The sequence below is a fragment of the Natator depressus genome, chromosome 4 (assembly GCF_965152275.1).
Source record: "Natator depressus isolate rNatDep1 chromosome 4, rNatDep2.hap1, whole genome shotgun sequence".
NCBI lineage: Eukaryota > Metazoa > Chordata > Testudines > Cheloniidae > Natator > Natator depressus.
In genome coordinates this window covers 20,689,180-20,712,358 of record NC_134237.1, presented here as the reverse complement: position 1 = coordinate 20,712,358, position 23,179 = coordinate 20,689,180, and the positions used below count along the sequence as shown (strand labels likewise).

General features: G+C 43.9%; 3 protein-coding genes across 3 annotated transcripts in view; 2 read left to right on the top strand and 1 right to left on the bottom strand.

The window, feature by feature from the left end:
- Positions 1-496: 496 nt before the first annotated feature.
- The window catches only part of LOC141986263 (E3 ISG15--protein ligase HERC5-like), a 44,900-nt gene continuing 22,217 nt past the window's right edge, over positions 497-23,179 (bottom strand). Inside the window, exons 15-23 of the mRNA XM_074950581.1 lie at positions 21,469-21,570; positions 21,254-21,376; positions 10,886-11,029; positions 9,932-10,098; positions 7,413-7,479; positions 7,113-7,195; positions 6,020-6,203; positions 4,507-4,606; positions 497-2,665 (exon numbers count right to left, since the gene is read on the bottom strand). Of these exons, the coding sequence (XP_074806682.1) occupies positions 2,451-2,665; positions 4,507-4,606; positions 6,020-6,203; positions 7,113-7,195; positions 7,413-7,479; positions 9,932-10,098; positions 10,886-11,029; positions 21,254-21,376; positions 21,469-21,570 (1,185 nt within the window). The 3' untranslated portion in view covers positions 497-2,450. The remainder of the gene's footprint in view (positions 2,666-4,506; positions 4,607-6,019; positions 6,204-7,112; positions 7,196-7,412; positions 7,480-9,931; positions 10,099-10,885; positions 11,030-21,253; positions 21,377-21,468; positions 21,571-23,179) is intronic.
- Positions 15,063-17,315, top strand: PYURF (PIGY upstream open reading frame). The gene is made up of 2 exons (XM_074950582.1): positions 15,063-15,348; positions 17,174-17,315. Exons 1-2 carry the CDS (start codon positions 15,131-15,133, stop codon positions 17,313-17,315), a joined length of 360 nt encoding a protein of 119 aa, XP_074806683.1. The 5' UTR covers positions 15,063-15,130.
- Positions 17,253-18,050, top strand: PIGY (phosphatidylinositol glycan anchor biosynthesis class Y). The gene has a single exon (XM_074950583.1). It carries the CDS (start codon positions 17,382-17,384, stop codon positions 17,595-17,597), a length of 216 nt encoding a protein of 71 aa, XP_074806684.1. The 5' UTR covers positions 17,253-17,381; the 3' UTR covers positions 17,598-18,050.

The window sequence follows — 23,179 nt, the reverse complement described above, 5'->3', positions numbered from 1 at the left end:
TGTAGAGCTGGTGCTCCCGCGGTGACCCTACTCAGATCCAAGAGTTTAGTTTCCTCTGCACCGACAGAAGCAAAGGGAGTGTGGGGCCAGCCCTCTACAGGAATCACCTCACTTATCACTGAAACGCAGCCGCCTCTGGCGCGAAACATAGGGTTTGTCACACAGCACACAGCAGCAACACCACAGTTTAGGACTGGAAGTGAAGAATACTGTATCTAACGTTTGTCCTAGATTTACAAATCAGCGTAAAGCAAATATCTCCCCATACAGCAACGTACTTGACCTGGCTTACTAATGTAATAGGAAACTGGATCAGAAACATAATTATGTTGCACATGATAGACTTGAACACTCTTAGCTCAGCCTTCACTTCCTACTGTGCCCGCTTCTGAAAATTTGCTTTACGAAGAGAGAGAACCAAGGAAACACAACAGTACACAGGCAGTTGTACAACAAAGAAAAACACTGTCAGCTGTACATATGAAAGGCTATCCTCATTTATTTCAACACAACATTTGGCAAAAGGGCCAGTAAAACACTTTCTTACATATGAAACTTGCTTTAGGTACCTGCCCACTGACATATTCAACAATGGATAACAAACATACGGTACTCAGGATAAGCAATGAGCACAGTTGTCGGACAATGAAAAAGATGCAATATTTATATGCTTTTTACAAGAAAAACCACAGAAAAATACAAAAGTATAGTCTGCAGTGTTTACAACCTTGCATAGTATTATCAGTGTTGGGCCTTAATTGTGCAAAGTACAGCCAGCTCCCAGGGCCCACCAGGAAGCCTGCATAGGTGCAGGGATCCATGCACATGGAGTTGCTTGCATGATTGGACCCAAAGAGTTTAACTTATGGTAGCAGTGACATTTATTTAAAAAAACATTGTGCTTTTGAAAATGAAATCTATTTGCTTAGGACTCCACACACCCCCTTTAAAAAACTATGTACAGTGAAAATAAGAAGTTCACAGCATGTTGGGAATGCAAAGCCCTTGCATTAATGCTTTAAAAATACAGCTTTTAGCGAAGCCTGGAAATGACTGACAGAATATAAAATATTTGCCATGTTGAGTCCTGATCCTGAAACCTCTTACTTGGGGGAGTCAAAGACAGTGCTTGTGAGAGTATGGACTGCTCAGTCCAGTACAAATTTGCAGGTTCAGGCCCCCTTAGGTAGTGGGTAAGGCTAGAGAACTCATCACTAATATTTCTGATCATCCTCTCCCTTTGGCATTACTACTATTAAGAATGCATTGACAGCATGCTTGGTTCTATACAAGATACAAAGTATGGAGAATCTCTGCCCCAAAGAGCTTACAGACAAATCCAAAAAAGACACAGTGACGACAGGATGCATTGGGAAACCTATAGGAGAAGTGTTAATTGTTATTTGTTAATATTATAGTTGTTGACTTGCTTCTTGAGGTCACCCTGTGAACACAATTCAGGCTTCTGCAGCTGGCAAAGATAGTGACTTATTTTGCTGAGTAATCAGGTCCATGTCAAATAAGAGCACTGTAGAGTTACAGAGTCATCACTGTCTTTACCAACCCCTCCTCCCAGCATCCAATTAACCTCTTGCTCGCTGAATGTGTCGGTGTGCTGGAGACTTTCCAAGTGGCTGCAGGGAGTCAGTTGCCCATCTCCCATTAGACACCCAACTCCCAATTAATTCTATCTCCCTTATGCTCCTTTGAAAACCCCAGCCAGAAACATCTGTGAAGCAGCAAGATTCTTTTAAATGCTGGGAATGTAGGAAGCATGAGAGTTAAGACCGGGAGGGTGATTTTGCCTAACACAGCAGTTTGGTAGGTAGCACTCAAGTTAAAAGTACCTATTATATACATTGTCAACCAATTATATATACCATTAATAATTAATTACAACGTGTTCTTTCAATACATATTAAGGCTGGGATTTGTAATGGAACCTATGAGACTCATTCACCCAAATCCAAATGAAATTCAAGGAGAATTGGGCATTTAAATCCACTAGGTACCTTTGAAATTCCTATATACTACATATACACCTGTCATATCACAAAATCAATCTCTCTCTCTCTCTCTCTCTCTCTCTCTATATATATATTTATACACACACACACACACACACTTTATATCCAATGTAAGAGATTATGCAGGGAAAAAGTCATTTAACCAATAATACATTTTCGTTTAGTCAATATTGCACTTGGTTAGTTCGTTCACTGACTTTTTACAAACCTGTTCTACAATCTTAGGTACTTCAACAAAGGTGGTGATTCTCAGGCCTGCAGTCAAAGTGCAATCCCAATGGATGAATGAATCTGAATGTTTTTAAGGTGCAGTACAAATAAAAGACAGGATTTGGTGGCATCTCCTCCAACAATAGCTAACAATAGAATACTATTGCAAGTAAGACATGAAAAATGTTTTTTTAAATTGCTCTTGGCCACAATTTATGATAGGTTAAATTTTTCATAAAACTCTAAGGCATTCAGGAACTTTTCCCGAAGAATCTCTTTATTGCTGTATCTTGGGAGCGCCAAGATGTGATAGCAGGTATTGGCAACAGGATGGAAAAGGTCCGGGTTTTCTTTTTTAAAGTCCGCAATAGTGAATTGAAAATGTCTCATCCCTTCGGCAGGGATTCGATCCGTTCCTGTCAGAAAAGCTGAGGGGAGAAAAAAAAAGTCAACAAGATACAGACAGAAAACACACTAAGATAACATTATTGGAGGACAAATGGGGTGGCGGGGGCAGAGAATCACAAAGTAAATATACAGGTAATTGTACAAGCTACTTGTTTTGTGTTTTTTGTTTTGCACTTAGTGTACTTGAATATTTTGAATCCTTTTACTTGCTGACTTATAATGAGCATGATCCCTTCTTTTCTTTTTTAATTAAAAATATTTTTTAAGTTAGAAAGGCGAGGCTAGGCTTTCTGTGTTTAAAAACTATGAACCTGATCCAGCAACCTTCTTGGATAAAGCTGGGACTACTTGTGTCAGTAAGGAACACTCACATAATTAAGAACTCCTCTTAGGCCCTGACCAAGTCATCTCTTTTGTGCCCCCTCCTTCTGATCTGTGCCACAATTTCACCTCAAAATTTATAAAATTAAATACAAAAAGACACACAGGAATTTTGGGGGGGCATACTCAATGCTATCTTTGGTTATCTTGCACTAAGTTACTATGGCAATAGATGTCTTGAAATACCTTGGAGAGAGAGATTAATTAGTAGATGTAGCAGAATTTCTGTCCTGTGGGGAATTGCTGATATTTTGACATTTGTTGTCATCCCAAATCAGGAAAAAAAGTCCAAATTTCAATTTTTTTCATGGACTGGAAAGGTCATAAACATTTCAATTAGGAAATGTCTAAACATTTTGTTCAACATTTTCAATCAAAATTAAATGTTTCAGCACTCCCAAATTTGAAACATTTCATTTTGGTTTGGTGAACCAAATTAAAAAGTTTCATTTTGACTTGGTTCAACATTAATCTGGGGCCTTCCTTAAATGTCACAGCGTCTCATGGGAGTTGTAGTGCTGGTGCCTAATGCCCCAATTCTCCTGTATGGATGGGGCTTCCTGGCTGGACTGCATCTCCCATGATGCATCACAGTCTCCCTGCTGGTTGAAACATTATGGTGCATCATGGGAAATGCAGTCCAGCCAGGGAGCACTTGCCCATAAAAGAAAATGGGGGCATGGGGCAACTGAACTACAAATTCCATAATGCTCTAGGGCTGCTCAGGTGAGCATAGATTAATGCTGAACGGACCTGAAACTAAACATTTTGATTCATTTAAAAAAATCAAAATGTTCAATTTGGGGCTACCTGACCCAAAACATTTTGTTTTGATTTTCCTGGAAAATCAAAGAGTGTCAGCAAAATGTAAGTTTTGCCTGTAGAAATGGCATTTTCTGTTAGAAAAAATATTGTGACAGAAATCTGCACCCCAGCTCTACTAATAATCAATCAATCAATACAATCAAAGAGGGAGCTGGGGAAAAAGGCAGAAGTCTTGACTCCTCGTCCTCTGCTCTAACCGCTAACACATACTTCTAAAATATTTCCAGCAGATGAAGAATTAAGAAGTAGATATTGTTTCATTTAGTCAAACTAAATACTCTCATGAGGTAATTGCTGTGAAGCTAATCATATACCTCCAGCCTCAGCTGCATGCTGATTCATGACCCATCACCTCCACTGGCTCTATATTAGCCTTAGGTGGAATAAAGTTAGGATACCTAGGGATGTTCAGGATAAATGAAGTACAGAAGAATCATGGCTAAGTCAGATGCACTGGGGCAGAGTCTAAGAGTGAGACCTAAAGGAACAGAACTAAAATTTGGCAGAGAAGGCTCTGGCATGGAAATGATGAAAACGAGGCCAAATACAGTAAAAAGCAATTTAGAGCAAAATTATTTTACAACCAAAATGTTTTTTTGTTTTTTAAATAGAGAGAGAATATTTCGTGCATTATTTAAAGTGCCTGTTTTATTACCAAGAAAATTCTTCTTCTTTTCTTCTGGGAGTTCATGAAACACAGCCCAAAAATTCTTGATGGTTTGATCAGACTTTTCATAATCTGTGTACTTTGTCTTCTGTCAAAGAGAATAAAAATAGCCCTGCCCTGTTAGTCTAGAAATATAAGACCGGAAGGCACCTTGCTAAGTATTATCTAGACCATCCCTGACAGGTATTTGTCTAACCTGTTGTTAAAATCCTTCAATTATGGACATTACACAAGATGCCTAGGTAATTTGTTACAGTGCTTAACTACCCTGACAGGAAGTTTTTCCTAATGTCTAATTTAATTTTCCCCTGCTGCAGTTTAAGACTATTACTTCTTGTCCTGTCCTCAGTGGTTAAGAAAAACAATGCATCACTCTCCTTTTTGTAACAGCATTTACATAGTTGAAGACTGTTATGTCCTCCATCAGTCTTCTCGTCTCCAGATTAAATAAACCCAGTTTTTTTAAGTCTTTCCTCATAGGTCATGTTTTGTTGCTCTCCTCTGGACTTTCTCCAATTTGTCCACATCTTTCCTGAAGTGTGGTGCCCACTGCCCAGAACTGGACAAAATACTCCAGTTGAGGCCTTCTCAGTGCTGAGTAGAGTGGAAGAACTACTTCTCATGGCATGCTTACAACACTCCTACTAATACATCCCAGAATGATGATCACTTTTTTTGCAACAGTGGTACATTGTTGACTCATTGAGTTTCATCCTATTTATTTCAGATTTTTAAACACCCCTGTACTAACGCAGAAGTTCAGGGCACTCTAATCAAGGGTCTGCCTCAACCAGCTATAGAGAAAGGAGTATAGTACATGGATTTCAGATCTGGGAATGGATTTCTAACATGCCCACTTTGCAGCTTGAAGGTGGTGGGAGGGAAGGACTCAGGTCAGATCCGGGGTATTGCTTTAGGCCCATCTCTAATTCTTCTCTTGTTTGTTGTTTTTTTTATCTTAAGAAGTGGTACCAGGAAAACCGAAGGGGTGTCTTTCATATGGGGCAAATTTCCAACAAGGGTGTAATGGGTGGAGCTCTGAAAATTGTAATTAGTATTTGTATTACAGTAATGCCTAGCGACCCCTGCCATAACTGGGGCCCCATGGTGCTAGATGCTGTACATACGCATAGTCAGCAAAGGCACCACTCTTCTACTGTCTTACTTTGAGTGCCCAAAGCATGCTTGGTGCGGTACTCTGCAGCATGGACCTCCAGATCATGTTTCTTTGGCTACAGAGCACTAAAAATGAGACAACAGCACAACCCAAAAGAATTTAAAGGAATATCATCAACCTGTTTAGCCCCAAAATGACTAGTAGCCACTAGGAACAATTAATTGGGTCACTGGTGTGAACCTAAGTGAAAAGCCCCTCATCTCTTACCAGGCCCCTGAACCACCTATTCTCTCATTCATGGGATATGTACTCAACAAAAGAACAAAGACAGGGAACCTATATTCAGCAAGTGAAGCAGGTGCCTGCTCTGCTGGACTGCATTACCTCTTCCAGCAGCTTCCAGTCATATTTTGTATGTCCACGGAAAACAGTCAGGAACTCGATAGGAAGGAAGAGCTTCCACTTTTTAGCTGGACAGCCTCTTAAAAACCCATTCCTGAAATCCTCAAACGGCTTCTTTACTGATTCATTGAACACATAATTCACGTATGCATTGACGTATTCTTTCCTGAAAAGATATCAACCGAATGCTGTAGATTTCTTGCTTTTAGTGAAACAGAGTGAGGGACAACTTTAAAGGGGAAACCTACAATAGTTCATTCCTGAATGTGGCCTTAATCCAACACATGCAAGAAACTTTGTGCACATAAGTTGCCATCCCCCTGAGTTCAACAGGATTACTTATGTACATAAACAAACAGGAATGGCCACTACAAATGACTGTCAATTCAGTCACCCCCATGAATGCATTTTCTGTGCTATTTTTATACATTATAAGGTCATTCTTATTAATTGTTTATATTGTAGTAGTAGCCAAGGGTCCCAGAGTAAGACATGGTAGGTATTCTTTATTTTGTGCTGCATGCACATTTATGAACACAGATCCCTGGTCCATATTCTGCTCTGTTTTACAGTGGAATAAATCCAGAGTAACACCCATTGAAGTCAACAGAATTATTCTGGATTTACACAGGTTTAACTCAGTTTGATTCTTCTTTTTATTTGTGACAGGAATGATTCACTGGAATTGTAGTTCTATATCATCTACCCATTTTAAATATTATATATAGGGCTTAAATAGGGCTTTCAGATGCAGAGATTTTAAGCCCAGCTGGGACCATTTCTGAGCTTCTGCATAACACAGACCAAAGACTATCATCTCCCAGTTACCCCTGTGTTGAGGTTATCCCTGATACACTGTAAGGTTAATGAACTTTTACTTCCAACTATCTTTCTGCCCTATGTAACAAACACTTTGCTCGAAAGAAAAATCTTACAGTTTAAAATCAAATTATATTTATAAATCGATACCTCTTCCAGGACACTAGATGCTTAAAGAAAAGTGTGTGTGTGCTTAAAGTGTGTGTGTGCTTAAAGTGTGTGTGTGTGTGTATAGAGAGAGAGAGAAAACAACTACCTGTTATGCTTTGTGATTGGAATGTCTGCACCATTTTCTTTAAGTTCGATGGAAACTATAGATCCTCCTTGTTCCTTCATTATCTACAACAGTCAAAGGCAAAGTAAAAAATTGAATGCTGGTTTACTCATACCATTCTTATTCTTTATACTGAGCCTGATACTGCAAACACTTATGAAGGTGAGGACTTAACTTATATGATCAGTTGTGCTGATTTCAACGGGACTACTCATAAATCAAGTTACTCTGTGTATAAGTGTTTGCAGAGCTGGGCCCGTAAGTAGGATGATAATGGCTTACTGTGAAATCCATCATCATGTTCTCAAGGATGTCATCATAGTCTTCATCCAGCATTTCTTGAAGATTCCTGTCAGACAAGAAGCAATATGGACATAGACTCTAAATAATTTTGTTAATGCAAATTAGCAAAATATTTTCTATTTCTGTACATATACACATTTTTTGTCTTACATCTTATCTAGCACCATTCATTCCGAATGACCCACAAATTGGTCTACAACTGGTCTATAAACTTCAGGCCTGATCCAGCAATGAGCTTCATGTGGCCTGAGCAGAGCCCCCCTGACTTTCAAGGAATACCATGCAGACGTATGGGTCAGCTTGCACCCAGGTCATTGTAGGACTGGGGCCTCGGACCCCCATCCTACAGTTATGTATGTGAATAACCTTACACACATGAATAGTCTCACTGACAGTTACTCACATGTGTAAGTGTGTGCAGAATAAAGGCCTGAGGCTGCTATGTTTACTGAGTCAAGACAATTCCATCATGGACCATGGGGATGATAGATAAGAACAATTTTGTCGTGCACAGTAGCACCACATAGCAATTTAAGACAGGAAGTGAAGATTTTTTGGTAATTTGGTTCACTGATGTAATTCATAGTTTGTTTGTTCTTTTAATTTTTGTGTGAAGCACTTAGTTGCCATGGTGATAAGTGCTGTGCAAGTTAGTAAAATAAGAAGTGAAACAGCAGGGGGAGGAGGTTGGGTAGGCAGAATGCGAGTAACCAAGTTGGAACTTGTCCAAGACATTGGAGGAAATAGACATGCTATTAAAAAACAAACAAAATAAATTGCCATGCAGTCTTTGTGATCCTGGTCTCTTACTTCTCAGCCAGAATGAGCACCACAGTATCCCCATCTTGATGATAGGACATTGGTTCAAAATTGAATCAAAGAGAAGAACACTATCTACTGAATCACCACCACCATTTCCTGCTGTACATATCTGAAATCTCGTATTCAAAACCTAATGCAACCAAAGCTTAGTTTTTCAGATCTGACATGATCACAGCATAGAGAAATAATTCTGTTATACTAAACATTTAAGTTGGTTAAAATGGAATCACAACAGAAATTTATAACCCACCAATCAGGAGACTATTAAATAAGATGCAGCTTTGTTTCAGCCAGGTCCAAATTATAGCCAACAACATTCTTAGGGCTTGTCTACACTGGCAAGTTTTGTCGTCAAAAACTGCCTTTTGGCAACAAAACAGCAAGAGCGTACACACTACAATGGGACTTTTGTCGTGAAAAACACCCAGTTTTGGTGACAAAAAACTTCCACCCCAATGAGAGACTTGTCTTTCCCCCTCCCTTTATTGTCCACAAAGAGCCAGTGTAGACACTGCTGATTGTTTTGTCGACAGAACTGGCTTCCGCCAGTATCCCACAATGCCTGCCCTGATTGCTCTGCTCAGTGTTTTGATCTCTGCTTCCCTGCAGCCATGTGCCCCTCCCCTTTCAAAGCTCCAGGAAGTATCTGTGTGCTGCTCTGTTTGGGGAACAAAGAAAGAGCAAATCATTGGAATGCTCCTGTTCTGCCCTGTGCTAGGAACACAGCGGCAGGCAGACTGCTGCTGTGGGGGAGGGGGCCAGACTGCTGCGCTGTTTTGTCATTCGTGTCAGTGCGGAGAGCTCCCAGAGCTACTCACGATGCTGCTCTCGGCAGCTGAGGGGGCTGTGGGAGAACCCGGAGAGAATCCCAAGGTGTGCAGCGATCAGCTCTTTCTTCCCACAACACTGCACTGTGGGATACATACCCACAGTGCATTGCTCACCCTGTCGATGATGGTCTCTCCAACGTGGACATGATCTGTCAACAGAGGGAGCAAGTGTGAACACCCTTTGGCGATTTTTTTGTTTTGTTGACTTTTGGGTGTCGACATAAGTTTTGTCAACAAAACTTGGTAGAGTAGACAAGCCCTTAACTTGTCCGTTTGCAGGGGTGCAATTCAATGCCTGGCCCCACTGAAGACAAAGGGAGTTTCACTATGGATGTCAGTGGGCGCAGAGTTTCACCCTTAGGGTGTGTCTACACTGAAATCGAAGGAGTGACTGCAGCACGTGCGGACATACCGAGCTATCCGCAATCTAATTAGCGTGAGTATCAATAGCAGTGAAGCCACGGCAGCACGGGCATCAGTATCAACTATACAAGCTCGCCCAGGACTCTGAGTACTGAGCCGGTCAGCTAGCCCACACTGCTGCAGCTTCACTGCTCGTGGTACTCATGCTAACTCGATCAAAGCTAGCTCAGGTTTGTATACACGTGCTGCAATCCACTTGCAGGGCAGACGTACCCTGAGTGTCTCATCTCTGGAGCATGTCCCTGTCCTAGTATTATCATATCAAAAGCAGTATGGTATTATAAGTTCATTGAAGGCATGTGCTTGAATAACTGTATTTAGCTCTGTTTTTAGTGGTTTCTATGCACACCACAAAGTAGGAGACCCTCCCCCCCACACACTTTTATTTAATGGCACAAAGCTTGGGAAATTGTTTTATCATACCTCCCTTCTGTAGGAGACAGCTCTTTTAAGTCTTCTAGAGTGGGTGGAATATCCAGCAACTTTTTGTACAGAGCTAGAGGGAAATGAAAGGGAGCGATCTTCATGTTATACAGTGCCATTCCAAACAGAGTGCCAATCAGGAAAAAGGTGTCTTCGGTTCCTGGTACCTAGATTGTGTGTTTAAAAAACAAAACAAAACCCTTATTACTGACTTTTTATTATGGTGGGGAGGGAGTGTGTCTAGTGGCTAGAGGCAGGGGACTGGGTATCTGGATCCATGAATTGTATTCATCGTTCTGCTGCTGAGTGCCTGGGCAAGTCACTGACACTCTCTTATAGTTATGTCTAACCTGCAGTTGGGAGGTGTGATTGCAGCATATGTAGATACACCTGAGCGAACCTTGATCTCGCAATAGCAGTGAATCTGCAGCAGCACAGATGACACTCATTCAAGTATATGCCCAGGGTCCTGGGCAGACAGGGCTAGTCCGTGCCACTGTGGCTTCGCTGCGATTGTTACTTGAGCTAACTTCAAAAGTATCTCATGTTTGTCTACGTGTCCTACAATCACACCTCCTGATTGCAGTGAACATACCCTATGCGTAAATAAAGAAGTAACTGCATACATACGGAACCCTATGCCTGTTATTTAAAGGAGCAAGCATTTCTGAGGCCCAAAATATGAACTGGAAACTCCTTTAACTGAGAATCTGGTTGTTGGTGGGACTCCAGGATTTCCCCTAATGGAGGCTGAGCTTGCTCAGTGGAATCCAAGCACTGCCCACAGGGAGACCTGCAGCATTTCTAAGTCTGTTTCTCACAGAAGACATGACCCAGATGGTGAGCCAGTTCATAAAAACGTGAAGGGATGACAGTCATATGGGGAAATACCAGCTAAAAGGAGATTTTTTTTTTAAAGTGAGGTTAAAAAATAGTATCATCTTAATAACTCACCTGAGAGGGGAACCAAATCAGCTTGGAGTCCTCCAAACTTCTGAATATCTGTGCTTCTGGACAACACAGTTCCCTTGTAATGATAGTGAAGAACTCCTGGGACAACCCTCCATCATCAATACCTTGTTCTCCAACGAACTGCACCTGAACAGTCCAAAAAGACCCCAACAAAATCACTGCTCTTGTGTCCATACTAAAATGATCACTTGCACAACTCCTCCCAGCACTAGGCAGTTACTTGGGCCCTGAAATCTGCAGGGAGCTCGATGCAGGTGCAAGGGACTGTCAATGCATATGAAATAGCAAGATTGGGGCCCTTGTTTGCAGAGGTGGCAATAACCAATTGAATACCCATAACTGCAGTGGCTGTTCAGCATGAAATACTTCAGTGTGTTTACCCTTGAATGATCATCATCTGCTATACTGGACAGGAGATGGAGATAGGAGGAGGAAAAAGTATAAGTGATACCACAGTGTTGTCAGCTGTCATAATTTTATTTTGAGTCTTGTGCTAGTTGGTATTTTTCTGAAAGCCCCAGCTCTTGGAGTCATGTGCATATGTGAAAAAACATTTTGAAAAAAATGTCTAGCCTTTGTAGTTGCAGAAGCAAGCTTGAAAACATGAACGCAGGTTCCTAAAACCAGAAAGCAAATAAAAAGAATCCAAAATGTATTATTTTTAAAGATCTTATGCATTTTAAGACAGTTTTATAATTTTGGGGGCCTGACTAGTGATTTTTTTTGAATGCTTGAAGTTGGCAGTACTGGTACCATAATCTGACAAATTAGATCCTTATCCTTAAATCCAAGGCACTAATTCTTCCCCTGCCCAGTTTTCACAGGTTCCTTTGCTTCACCAATATTTGTTCTTAGTGCTGTTGAAAGATGCCAGCTAGACAGCTATTGACACCCCCTTTAATGATGATAAGCCACACGTGAATGTTATACGCATGAGGGGTGAAATCCTGACCCCAAAGAAATTAGTGACAACGCTCCCATTGATTTCAATGGGGACAAAATTTCACCCCTAGGATATATATCACTGTTGGTCTGAAACCGGTGCAGTTATTTACATCAGGGCCAAGTGGGTGGAAAAGGCTATCATTCTGACTTGGTAATGTTCTACACTCCCTTTGCCCCAATGTAAATGGCTACACAAGGGGCAAATTTGCACCGTGGCTTTATGCACCGTGCCTGCTGTGTGAATAAGCAGGAGACTACTATTTCCAAGGCTGTCTTTTGAGATGGCTCAGTGGGACAAGAGAATGGAAAGGTGACACTGGCCTTTCCATGACAATACATTCACTTACCGAAAACACTACTGGTAGTTTTATAACATTGGAATAAGCACAGAAGCTTGAGCTTAAACCTTATTTTATAAACAGCATAGCACCATCTAGTGGAAATCAGTTGGTATTACCTAATTTTAATTCCAAATAATAGCCATATCTGCATGAAAAAAACCCTGATATTTGTTATATATAGCACACACAATGCCATTAAAATAAAATTATATGTATTTACTGTTCTGCATCATTTGTATACTGGTTCTCAGAAAACTCTATACTCCCCAAATGTGGATTGCTGTATATAGCTGTAATTCCTTCTTGCCATTCTAGTGACAATAATAAATCACATGATCTTTTGGGTCATGGTTTCTGATAATCTCAGAACCCCTGGATAGAAATAAATTATCCAGGTATGAGTTGCCTGAACAGCTAAGCCTGACTGTTGTGTAAATAAATGTAATACTTTGTTAATTTAAAATGAGTGTTAGACATGCTTATGAAAAAAAATTATAGCATGTATAGTAGTCACATAGGCCTCAACTTGTGAAGTATAAAAGAATCCAAGGAAATGTCCTCATGCACATCTGTAATAAATTCAGGCTCCCACTCCCATTATTCTGTGCTCTCTCGTGCCTGATACAGGGTCTCTCTCTCTCTCTCAAGTCTTCTCTTGTGGTGTGCTTTCTTTGAAGTGCTCTTTCATTCTATTCCCCAATGCATTTTCTACTTCTCCAATATACTTCTCTACTCCTCCAATCTTTCCCATACGTTCCCTTCCCCTCTTTGCTCCTCCACTTCACCTCCCAGTTGTGTTTTGCTGCTCCATCCCTGTCGTATCATAGCAGCAGTAAATAGCATTTACTAACTCCAGTAGCCGTGTCCACATCTGGAAGCACATGTTATCACGGAGTGCCTGGGCGATGCTCTGGAACTGCTCCCTATGAAGCCAGTCAGGACTCTGGGGCAGTCGCCTTCCGGTGAGCAGCCTGTCCGCAGGGCAAACAGCTCACACGGCTTCCACCTTCCTGGGTCTGACCTCAGAGCATTCAGCATCCTCTGCCCCTCCGTGTGCTTCCCACAGCGAGACCGCTCAGGCGGGGCTCCTGGGGAAGCCAGAGGGTCCTGCACCCCAACTCCGCAGTCAGACGGGACTCTCAGCCAGCCAGTAAAACAGAGGTTTATTAGACGACAGGAACATGGTCTAAAACAGAGCTTGCAGGTGCAGAGAACAGGACCCCTCAGCTGGGTCCATTTTGGAGGGCAGTGAGCCAGACAACCACGTCTGCACTTCACTCCATGTCCTAGCCAGCCTCCAAACTGAAACTCCCTCCGGCCCCTCCTCCTCTGGGCTTTGTTCCTTTCCCAGGCCAGGAGGTCACCTGATTCCTTTGTTCTCCAACCCTTTAGCTCTCACCTTGCAGGGGGGAAGGGTCCAGGCCCTCAGTTGCCAGGAAACAGGGTGTCGGCCATTCTCTGTGTCCAGACCCCTGCACACACCTGCCCTCTAGGGCTCTGCAGTGATCATACACCCTTACCCCACCACCTAGATACTTAAGAACTGCATAAGGGAAATTGAGGCACCCCCACAATATTCGGAGGAACCATTAAGAACAGTCCCACTTCGTCACACATGTGGCTTCCATGTGCTTCAGTTATCTTTTGTACGATTACTGAAATATTTGATAGAGTGCCGTCTTCTGGAGGGGCAGATCTGCGACATGAAACATCAAAGCAAGTGCTGCATTATCTGGGGCATTTGCTGACCCAGTTTGGGGAGTTTAGATTTTTTCTGTATGTCAGCAGGTATTCAGGTCAAAATGTGGGCTATGGGGAAGCTCACTTGCCAAAAATGTAATAATTTTTGTCTCATTATTTTTATGACATTGAATGACATTAGGTACTAAGTATTTGGTATTTTTGTTTGTTTTTCTTTCTTTTTTTAACTGAGTTTAAAACACCCTAGATTCTCTTTTTCCAGTTTCCCACTGGAACCATTTTTTCCTGAGCAAGTTATAAATCTCTGAAAACAAAGATTTAGAGCAGTCAAGCTGTAATATGTTGAACAAGCAAGATTTCAAAAGAAATTCCAATGTCCCTCTGAAATCAACTCAACAAATTCTTTCCTCATCAGTGAGATTAAAAATAAAAATCGACTAAAAATTAACTCCCCACAAGGAAGTATTGCTGACCCCGCCACACGAGTACAATTTGTCAACTCCGGGGGAGCGTATGTCTGGGAATGGTCCAACAACTTTTCCTAGAGGTGCACAAACAGCTGTAGCCTCAGCTTGTCACCATGGTTGAACTGCTCAGGGAAGTGCTTCGAATGAGATTAAGTATCAGGGGGTGGCCGTGTTAGTCTGTATCCACAAAAACAAGGAGGAGTCTGGTGGCACCTTCAAACAGATTTATACTCCTCGTTGTTTTAGAATGAGATTAAATGGCTACCTCTGTTGATCCATTAATCTATTATGGTACTGATGTAGTACCTCCACCAGAGTCTCTGAGAGTCTCCAAGTATTTAGAAAATAGAAACCACCGTGCCTGCCTCCCACAGCATGGGAGAAATAGCTTAATTAGCTGACAGCGTGGCGAGCCAAGTGACAATGATAACAGTGCCACAAGTACTCCTTTTCTTTTTGTGAATACAGACTAACACGGCTGCTACTCTGAAACCAGTGATAACTGAATACCTCTGGCGGGGGCCTAAGGGAAAGACGAGTTGGGACCAAGGCAAGAGCAGTTGCTATGATTACCGCAGCGCAGGAGAAGCAAGGGGGGTGGGTGCAGCTGAGAGCAAGGCAGCACCGGCTGATGACTAGGAACCGAGGGGCAAGCAGCCCGGGCTGCACAGGGACTCTCCCAGGCCGGCGCAGGCAGGCAGGAAGGAAGGAAGGAGTGGCAGAGAGAAGGAGGCTGGCCCTGTGAGTCAGCACAGCCGCGGCAGAGCAGGACCATGCGAGGACGGTATGTGAGCAGGACCCTCGCCTCAGTGCTGCTCTGCAGGCAGCCCCAGCCCGCGGGAGCCGGCGCGGCAGCGGCTGCTACCAGACCCGGCCCGGGGGCAGCCCTGAGCCACTCCTCGGACAGGCCGGAGGGCCAGGAGCAGCCCACGGCCTTCGACCCGGCTGTGCTGCAGTTCCTGGTCTGCCCGCTCTCCAAGCAACCGCTGAGGTGAGGCCGGCCTCCCGCCCCTTCCCTGGGGCTGGAGAGCTTCGGGGACCCTGGGGAGCTGCTGCCGCACGGGGCAAGCCCGAGATCCTGGTCCCGTAATTCCTGCCCGCAGCCAACACTCTCCCCTTCCCCGCCCCCGCGGCGTCCTCTGCCCGCCAGCCACGTGGCTCCCGCCCCGTCCTCCGGAGAGACGAGATTTTAACCCAGCAGGGACCCTAAGTGACATGTCACTGTCCTGTTGGAAAACACAGCAATAGCCTTTAAGCCGGGGCGGGCAGACTTGCTGGCCTGAGGGCCGCACCGGGTTTCGGAAGTTGCATGGGGGGAGGGTGCGGGGGCTGTGCCTCCCCAAACAGCCAGGCGTGGCCCGGCCCCCGCCCCCCGGGACTCCTGCTCCATCCAACCCCCCGCACCCCGCTCCCTGTCCCCTGACCTCCCCTGGAACCCCCGCCACCCCATCCAACTCTCCTTCTCCTTCCTGACTGCCCCCCCCAGGGATCCCTGTCCCATCCACCCCCCCTTCTCCCTGTCCCCTGACTGCCCCCCTTCCTCATCCATCCACCCCCCCCTTCTCCCTGTCCCCTGACTGCCCTCGGAACCCCCACCCCATCCAACCCCCCCTCTCCTTCCTGACTGCCCCCCCGGGACCCCTGCCCCCAATTCAACTCCCCCATTCCCTGCTCTCTAACCACCACAGCCCTATCCACACCCTGACCACCACCCCGAACTCCCCTGTCCTCTATCCAATCCCCCCGCCCCCTGCCCGAGTGGCTGCACCAGGACAGGCAGCCGTGCCGCCTGGCTGGAGCCAGCCACACCCTGCGCAGCACCAAGCACCAGGTCCCGCCGGGCTCTGCAGCTGCGCTGACCCAGGAGCTCACAGCCCCCCCCTCCTCGAGCATGGCACTGGCGGCACAGTGAGCTGAGGCTGCGGGGGAGGGGTTGGGGACTAGCCTCCCGGGCCAGGAGCTCAGGGGCCAGGAAGGAGGGTCTCACGGGCCATAGTTTGCCGACCTCTGCTCTCATCACAAAAGGAGCTGGTTTTTAAATCAGTCATAAAGTTAATTTGAATGAGAGCCTATACCATCAGATGAGTCAATTTTGGCAGGTCACTCACTTCCAATATCTGCCTGGGAGAAGGAAAGGAGTTACAATGGAAGGTGGGGGGTGTGTGTGTGTCACACCCACTCATGCTCTCCCTCCATTTTCACCTCCTTGGGCATGCTATTTATATCTACTAGAATTATTGAAACACAGCAAAAGGTGAGAACTCAATGTAATCTCTAGGGTTCATGACTAGCACATGTGCTCTGTGGAAGCTACAGTTTGCTATAATTTATTTTTACACCTCTGCCATTGCAGACACAAACACAATCGGAAAGTACCCCGTGAATAGCCTTGAGTATATAATTGTGAAGTACAACTGAGCTGAATGGCATTTTCTACACAAAATCTTAGTTCACAACTGCACTGCTGTAGGGTGCCCAAGCACTTAAGGAGAGTTTTCATTTTTATAATTTAAATGTTATAAATTTTGTTATGAAGAGTCACACCCTACCTCCATTCTAAAATAGTATCTTTATCTGAAGGCATGATTTCCTGCTTTGAGAATGTGTCCTGGTTACTTTCTGTTAGGATAATTCTACTAGTTCCATAGTTTCTAGCTACATACTTCCGTTGAGATGTTCGTTTCAGTTGTCTTTCACCCCCCTCCAAAAATAAAAATAAAAAAAAAAAAAAAACCCCAACCCAAAATCTTAAACAACAACAACAACCCAGGTCATTGTATCTACTGTTCAATTTTTTTAAAATTTTTTTTGACCAGGTATGAAGCATCCACCAATGAACTAATTAACAAAGAGCTGGGCATCGCGTATCCGATCATTGATGGCATTCCTAATATGATCCCTCAGGCCGCAAGGATGATTGACAGAAAGGCCCAGGGTGAGGAACCGAAGCAAACCTAGATAGCCGTTATCATTCAAAACAAAACCTGAAGACTAACCTACCCCCACAGTAACTGGGGAAGAAAGATGTTTCTGTCACTGCCTACGCTAACTGTACTTGTTCCACTGTTGTCCTTAGCGGGTCTGTTTTATTCAGCCAGCATGGATGAAAAGTTCCCAGAGGGCTGCACCAGCACAACCAGCTTGTGTTTCTACAGTCTGCTTCTTCCTATTACCATACCAGTTTACGTGTTCTTTCACCTTTGGACCTGGATGGGTATTAAACTTTTTAGACACAACTAATAAGGCAAAAGCTTGGAAGGCACCACAAAAATAGACTTGCCAACCTTGTGGCAGCTCGGAGAGAGCGATGTATCTTCACCTACCCACACCCTAATATTATATTCCATGCAGTTGCAATAGTCTCCTAGCATAAGTGGTGGTCTTTATTAATCTCCCAATGATGCCTGAAAATGTAACTTTCTGCACAAGCCTTGATGCACAATGGCCTCATTACTGCTGAGAGAGATAATTAAATCACAATTCTCTTGTTCCTCCTCCATGTTAGCATGTCCCATCAAAACCTATTGGTGAGTTGTAAGGCTATGCTACTAGCCCGTCAAAGCTGTTGTGTCTCTTTGAAAAGAATAAATGTTGTGCACTGATTGAGATGAATTTTTTTAAATAGGTTATGTTGAGTTTCACTATGCCTCTTTAAATGAGCAGCACCGTAATTCGGTAGTTGCCTTGCTGGTTTGAACTGATGTCTGAAGTAGAATGCATTTGTCTTACTGTACTATGGAAATAAAGAGTATAATACATCCAACTTGTACCAGATGTGCTTTGCAGACTCTGTATTAGGAGCTCTTCGGTCACTACTGAAATGTAGCCACGTTGTAGGTGGCATCCATTTATGTGCCTGTAACACTATAGGTCTAATTTTAGATGGGGTAGTGAAAAATAATGTCTCTAATTAAATTATAGGGGGAATGAAGACAGGGCATTTGTTATTACTGAAATAGGCATTATTATGATTGCCAGGATAGCAGAGCTGGCACGCCTATTCATGGGATAGTAGCCTGGGGGCTCCTGGAACCTGTGCCAAGTGGCAAAGGTCCCTACCAGCTGGGTATAGCAGTAGTGCGGCATGCAGCAACCATACCCTCTCCCCAGCCCCTTGCCAGATCTATGCTGTCTGGGGAAATGCAGTACAAAGGGAGTAGAGCAGGGCTCAGAATCTGGCCTATTAAAGTACCCACTGTTTGTTGTTAGGTGACTCTTGGTTCTCACCCATTTCTAAGTCTTAGGTGGGGTAATGCGCACTATGGAGGTGGAGTGTTTTTTAAAGCGCAGGAACATGTTGTGTATTAATTGGTCTGGGTACACCCTGGTGGTGCACTTCAACATAGTTCTGTTTGAAACTACTGTGTTAAAGTGCACTACTAGGGAACCATTAGTGTGCAAAAGCAGGGTCTACAGGGACCAATTAACACACAACACATTTGTGCGCTTTAGAAAGCACAGCCACGTTTAGTGCATTACCCCACTATGTAGACAGCCCTTAGTCAACCAGTGCCAGTCATCTTAACTTAAATAGGCACTCCTAGATGGACAGAGAGAGACAGCTGTGATGTTGAGACACAATGGTGGTAGCAAAAGTGACTCCCCTGCATGAGCTAGACCATACATGTACAAATTGTCCTTATGCATACTGTTGCCACCTTGATGTAAAATGCAAGAGGGTAAGGGTGAAGGAGCAGAAAACTCTCCCTATGTAACCTTTTAAGCTTAGGTTGGAAATGTGCTTCCATTTACAGCTCAGTAACAAATATCTACCTCCATCTTAAAATTGAAGAGTAACATCTCTGTGTTGGATACCTATCTGGGTAGTGCGATTTATATACGTTCCTGCAAAGTGCATCTCTGAGCCTGTGATTCTGGCTGGTCACATATATGGGGACTCAGAGCCATCCCTTAGGTATGGTGAATCGGGATGACTGCTGGGGGCCCCGCAGGAGGCAGCGGGGAGGTGAGTGGCAGTGGGGGAGGGGTGAGGAGCCCCCCCACCAGAACCTTCTCCTGCCCACCGGTAGGTCTCACTCCCTCTCAGCGCCTACCGCAGATTAGATGTTTTGCGGTGTCAGGAGGTGCTGGCGGGGAGGGGAGAGAAGTGAGGGCGCAGTGTGCTCGGGGGAGGGGGCGGAACTGGGTGCGGAAGAGGTGGGGCAGGGGCGGGGTGGGGCCTTGGGGGAAGGGGCGGAGTGGGGGCAGGGCCCAGGCAGAGCAGGGGGGAGCAACCCCCAGCAGATTAGAAACTCAGCACCCATGTCCCGGGTCCCGCATCCCCCTAGGGACGGCCCTGTGGGGACTGGTTAACATTGGTTATGGCTTCTAATGGGGTGGGGGAAAGCTATTCCTTGCATTGGGATGGACTCAGTGATCTGTGGGGCGCATCTATAACTAACTACTATGACCCTAAGTAAGATGGAGCCACTTGTAGAAGTTGACAGAACAAATACAGCAATAAATCAAAGAATACAAGTCTACCAGATTCATTCTTTGCTACCTCCCTGCCCCTCAAGTCTAACTCTGGGAAACAAGAGCTGGCCCCCTTTGGATATAGCACAAGACGACAGCAAGCCATGACACTGCCCAACACTACGAGGTAGAGAGGAATCAGGTAGCATATTTATCCCATTTTCACAGAAACCAAACTACAGGTAAATATTCTTAAAGACTTAGCTACTGAGAAATCAGAAGACAGTAATAAGACAGTCATAAGATGCTCTAGGGAAAAGCAACTAGTTATAATCTGGGAGGGCAGACAATATTTTTGATGTGTTGCTTAATGAAGCAAAGCTGCAAGCAGGGCATTGGATGCTATAAGTCATGGCATAAACAGCAGAGTGAACCTGAGTGCTTGCACTGCTGCGGTAGATGCGGGGTGGGAACCGCTGGCAGGGAAGAAGGGCCACCACCGAAAGAAAAAAAATATTGGATAACAAGAGTTATTGCATTTGCTGTCTCTTGTGGCATAGATCGGATAACCAGACCACTCCAGTGCGTAGTGCTGATACTAGGAGTTTGGAACATAGAACCCTTTATGACCCTATGACGCTGTCGTGAGATCTATGCAGATCCTGATCCTGTGCCCATGCTGAGCTCCATTAAAGTCCACTACCCAGATTTCCTGCAAGGTCAGGACCTTAGTCACTCATCCATCTAATAGTTTTTCCATCATTGTTGGTGCCAGACCGACAGAAATTGAAACGGAAGCCTCCTTTGTAACTACATGATGGTACAGCAGAGGCAGGAGCAACACAGTCATCTCCCATGCTGTGCCACTGGGGCGTCTCATCCATGGTGTGCGGGGGACCATCTCCACTCGGGACAGCAGCAGTTAGTCTCTGTGGCCAAGTCAATTCTTGGCCCCTAGCGCCGGTCATGGAGATGTGTTGTACACACATCGGTTTGCCTGGCCACCACTTTCACATACAGCAGACTACCCAACAGCCATAAGGAGGTGACCTAGCAGTGAAAGAGTACTCCATTGGGTAGTGCTAATATGAGTTTGGAAAATAGAAACCTATGTAGTGAGATCTATGCAGGTTGCCCATGACCAGTTCCCTTAGCCAGCAAGTCACCCCCACCCCACCAAAGCTATTTCATAATTAATTAAACCACCTGCCATTCACTGGGTATTTGTATTAGCCCCTTGCTTTAATCAAACAAAGCTTAATTGCCATGTGTGCCAAGATTGAGAAGCTAATTCTAGCCTACATGGAACATGCTTTTCAGTAATTTCCATGATACTTTTCCCTCCTTCATTTTTAACTGGATTTTAAAATGCCTGATGAATGCTGAAAAGATCTCCTTGTTGGTTATGAGCTATATTAAAGGTGAAGTACTCTAGAGCAATATATTCAGAGCTAACAAAATAATCAAGCTTGATTTCTTACTTTCAAGAATTTCTCAAATGTTTTAGGCGGTGCGCTCCTCAAATACTGCCACACATCATCCACAAGGTGTGCTCTTCTGATCTCTAAACACCACGAACCTCGTGGCACCAGGAAAGGGTTTGCCTACAAAACAAAATAGACAATGCATTACAAGCTTTACATTCTTTTAGTTTTTAAATTGTTAAAAAAACCTCATTGACTTTGGCAATACTTACGTTATATATCCTGAACAGAATTTGGCGGTCAATTTCATAAACCACAATCTTATCTTGCATGTCAAAGATGCAAGGGTATGCAGTCAGTTTCAACAAAGCCTTCTGAAATGACAAGAAAGTTTCATTTTCAATTAGGAAAATGTATTTAAAATGTCACTGTGATAAAGACAAGCTGGATTATCAGTTCTTCCTCTGTCCTATCTCAGAGTCATGTTATGTACATAAGGCAGTATTTTTAAAAGGAATGTCCAGAAGTGAAATCCCCCATTTGTCTGTTAAAATAGCCACTTACAGGTTCTGTTCCCTACTGTGAGTACCTCAGCTCTAAAGCCTGATATTCTGCACCCTTATTCACAATGCACCATACCTCATTACCAAGTAGTCCCATTGAAATCAGAATCAGGCCCTTTGCATGCACAAATGCAAGGTTTTCACTTGCAAACTCGGTACACGTCTGAAAGCTGCTTTCGAAATTTGGCCCCAGGCATTATAGTTATAGCAGTGAGCATGATTGCTTACTTTGTTTAAGAGAACTGGATAAATTCATGGAGGCTAAGTCCATTAATGGCTATTCTCCAGGATGGGTAAGGAATGGTGTCCCTAGCCTCTTTTTGTCAGCGCGTGGAGATGGATGGCAGGAGAGAGATCACCAATCATTACCTGTTAGGTTCACTCCCTCTGGAGCACCTGGCATTGGCCACTGTCGGTAGATAGGATACTGGGCTGGATGGACCTTTGGTCTAACCCAGTATGGCCATTCTTATGTTCTTACGTTCTTAGAGCCTTTGGTGTAGTACCTTGTCAAAGGCTTTCTGAAAGTCTGCATACATTATATCCGCTGGATCACCCTTGTCCACATGCTTGTTGACCCCCTAAAAGAATTCTAATAGATTGGTGAGGCATGATTTTCCTTTACAAATGCTATGTTGACTCTTCCCCAACAAATCGTGTTCATTTATGTGTCTGATAATTCTGTTCTTTACTATAGTTTCAACCAATTTGCCTGGCACTAAAGTTAGGCGTAAAATTGCTAGGATCGCCTCTGGAGCCTTTTAAAAAAACTGGTGTCATATTAGCTATCCGCCAGTCATCTGGTACCAAAGCCCATTTAAGTGATTGTTTACACCACACTTCATAGTTCTGCAATTTCATATTTGAGTTCCTTCAGAACTCTTGGGTGAACACCATCTGGTCCTGGTGGCTTATTACTGTTTAATTTATCTATTTGTTCCAAAGCCTCCTTTATTGACACCTCAATCTGGGACAGTTCCTCAGATTTGTCACCTAAAAAGCATGGCTCAGGTGTGGGAATCTTCCACACATCCTTCAGGTGCAAAGGATTCATTTGGCTTCTCCTCAATGGTTTTGTCTTCCTTGAGTGCTCTTTTAGCACCTCCGTTGTCCAGTGGCCCCACTGATTGTTTGACAGGTTTCCTGCTTCTGATGTACGCAAAAAACAATTTGCTGTTAGATCTTGAGTCGTTGGCTAGTTGTTCTTCAAATTCTTTATTGGCCTGTCTAATTCTGTTTTTACACACGACTTGCCAGAGTTTATGCTCCTTTCTAGTTTCCTCAGTGGGATTTGACTTCCAATTTTTAAAGGATACCTTTTTGCCTCTAACTGCTTCTTTTACTGTGTTGTTTAGCCATGGTGGTACTTTTTTGATCCTCTTACTTTGTTTTTTAATTTGGGGTATATATTTAATTTGAG

What these genes read in the sequence shown, in the direction of transcription:
- PYURF (XM_074950582.1), top strand. Translation starts at nt 15,131, where the DNA reads ATGCGAGGACGGTATGTGAGCAGGACCCTCGCCTCAGTGCTGCTCTGC. An exon ending in CTCTCCAAGCAACCGCTGAG is followed by an intron (nt 15,349 to 17,173) that starts GTGAGGCCGGCC and finishes TTTTTTGACCAG; the next exon opens with GTATGAAGCATCCACCAATG.
- PIGY (XM_074950583.1), top strand. Translation starts at nt 17,382, where the DNA reads ATGTTTCTGTCACTGCCTACGCTAACTGTACTTGTTCCACTGTTGTCC.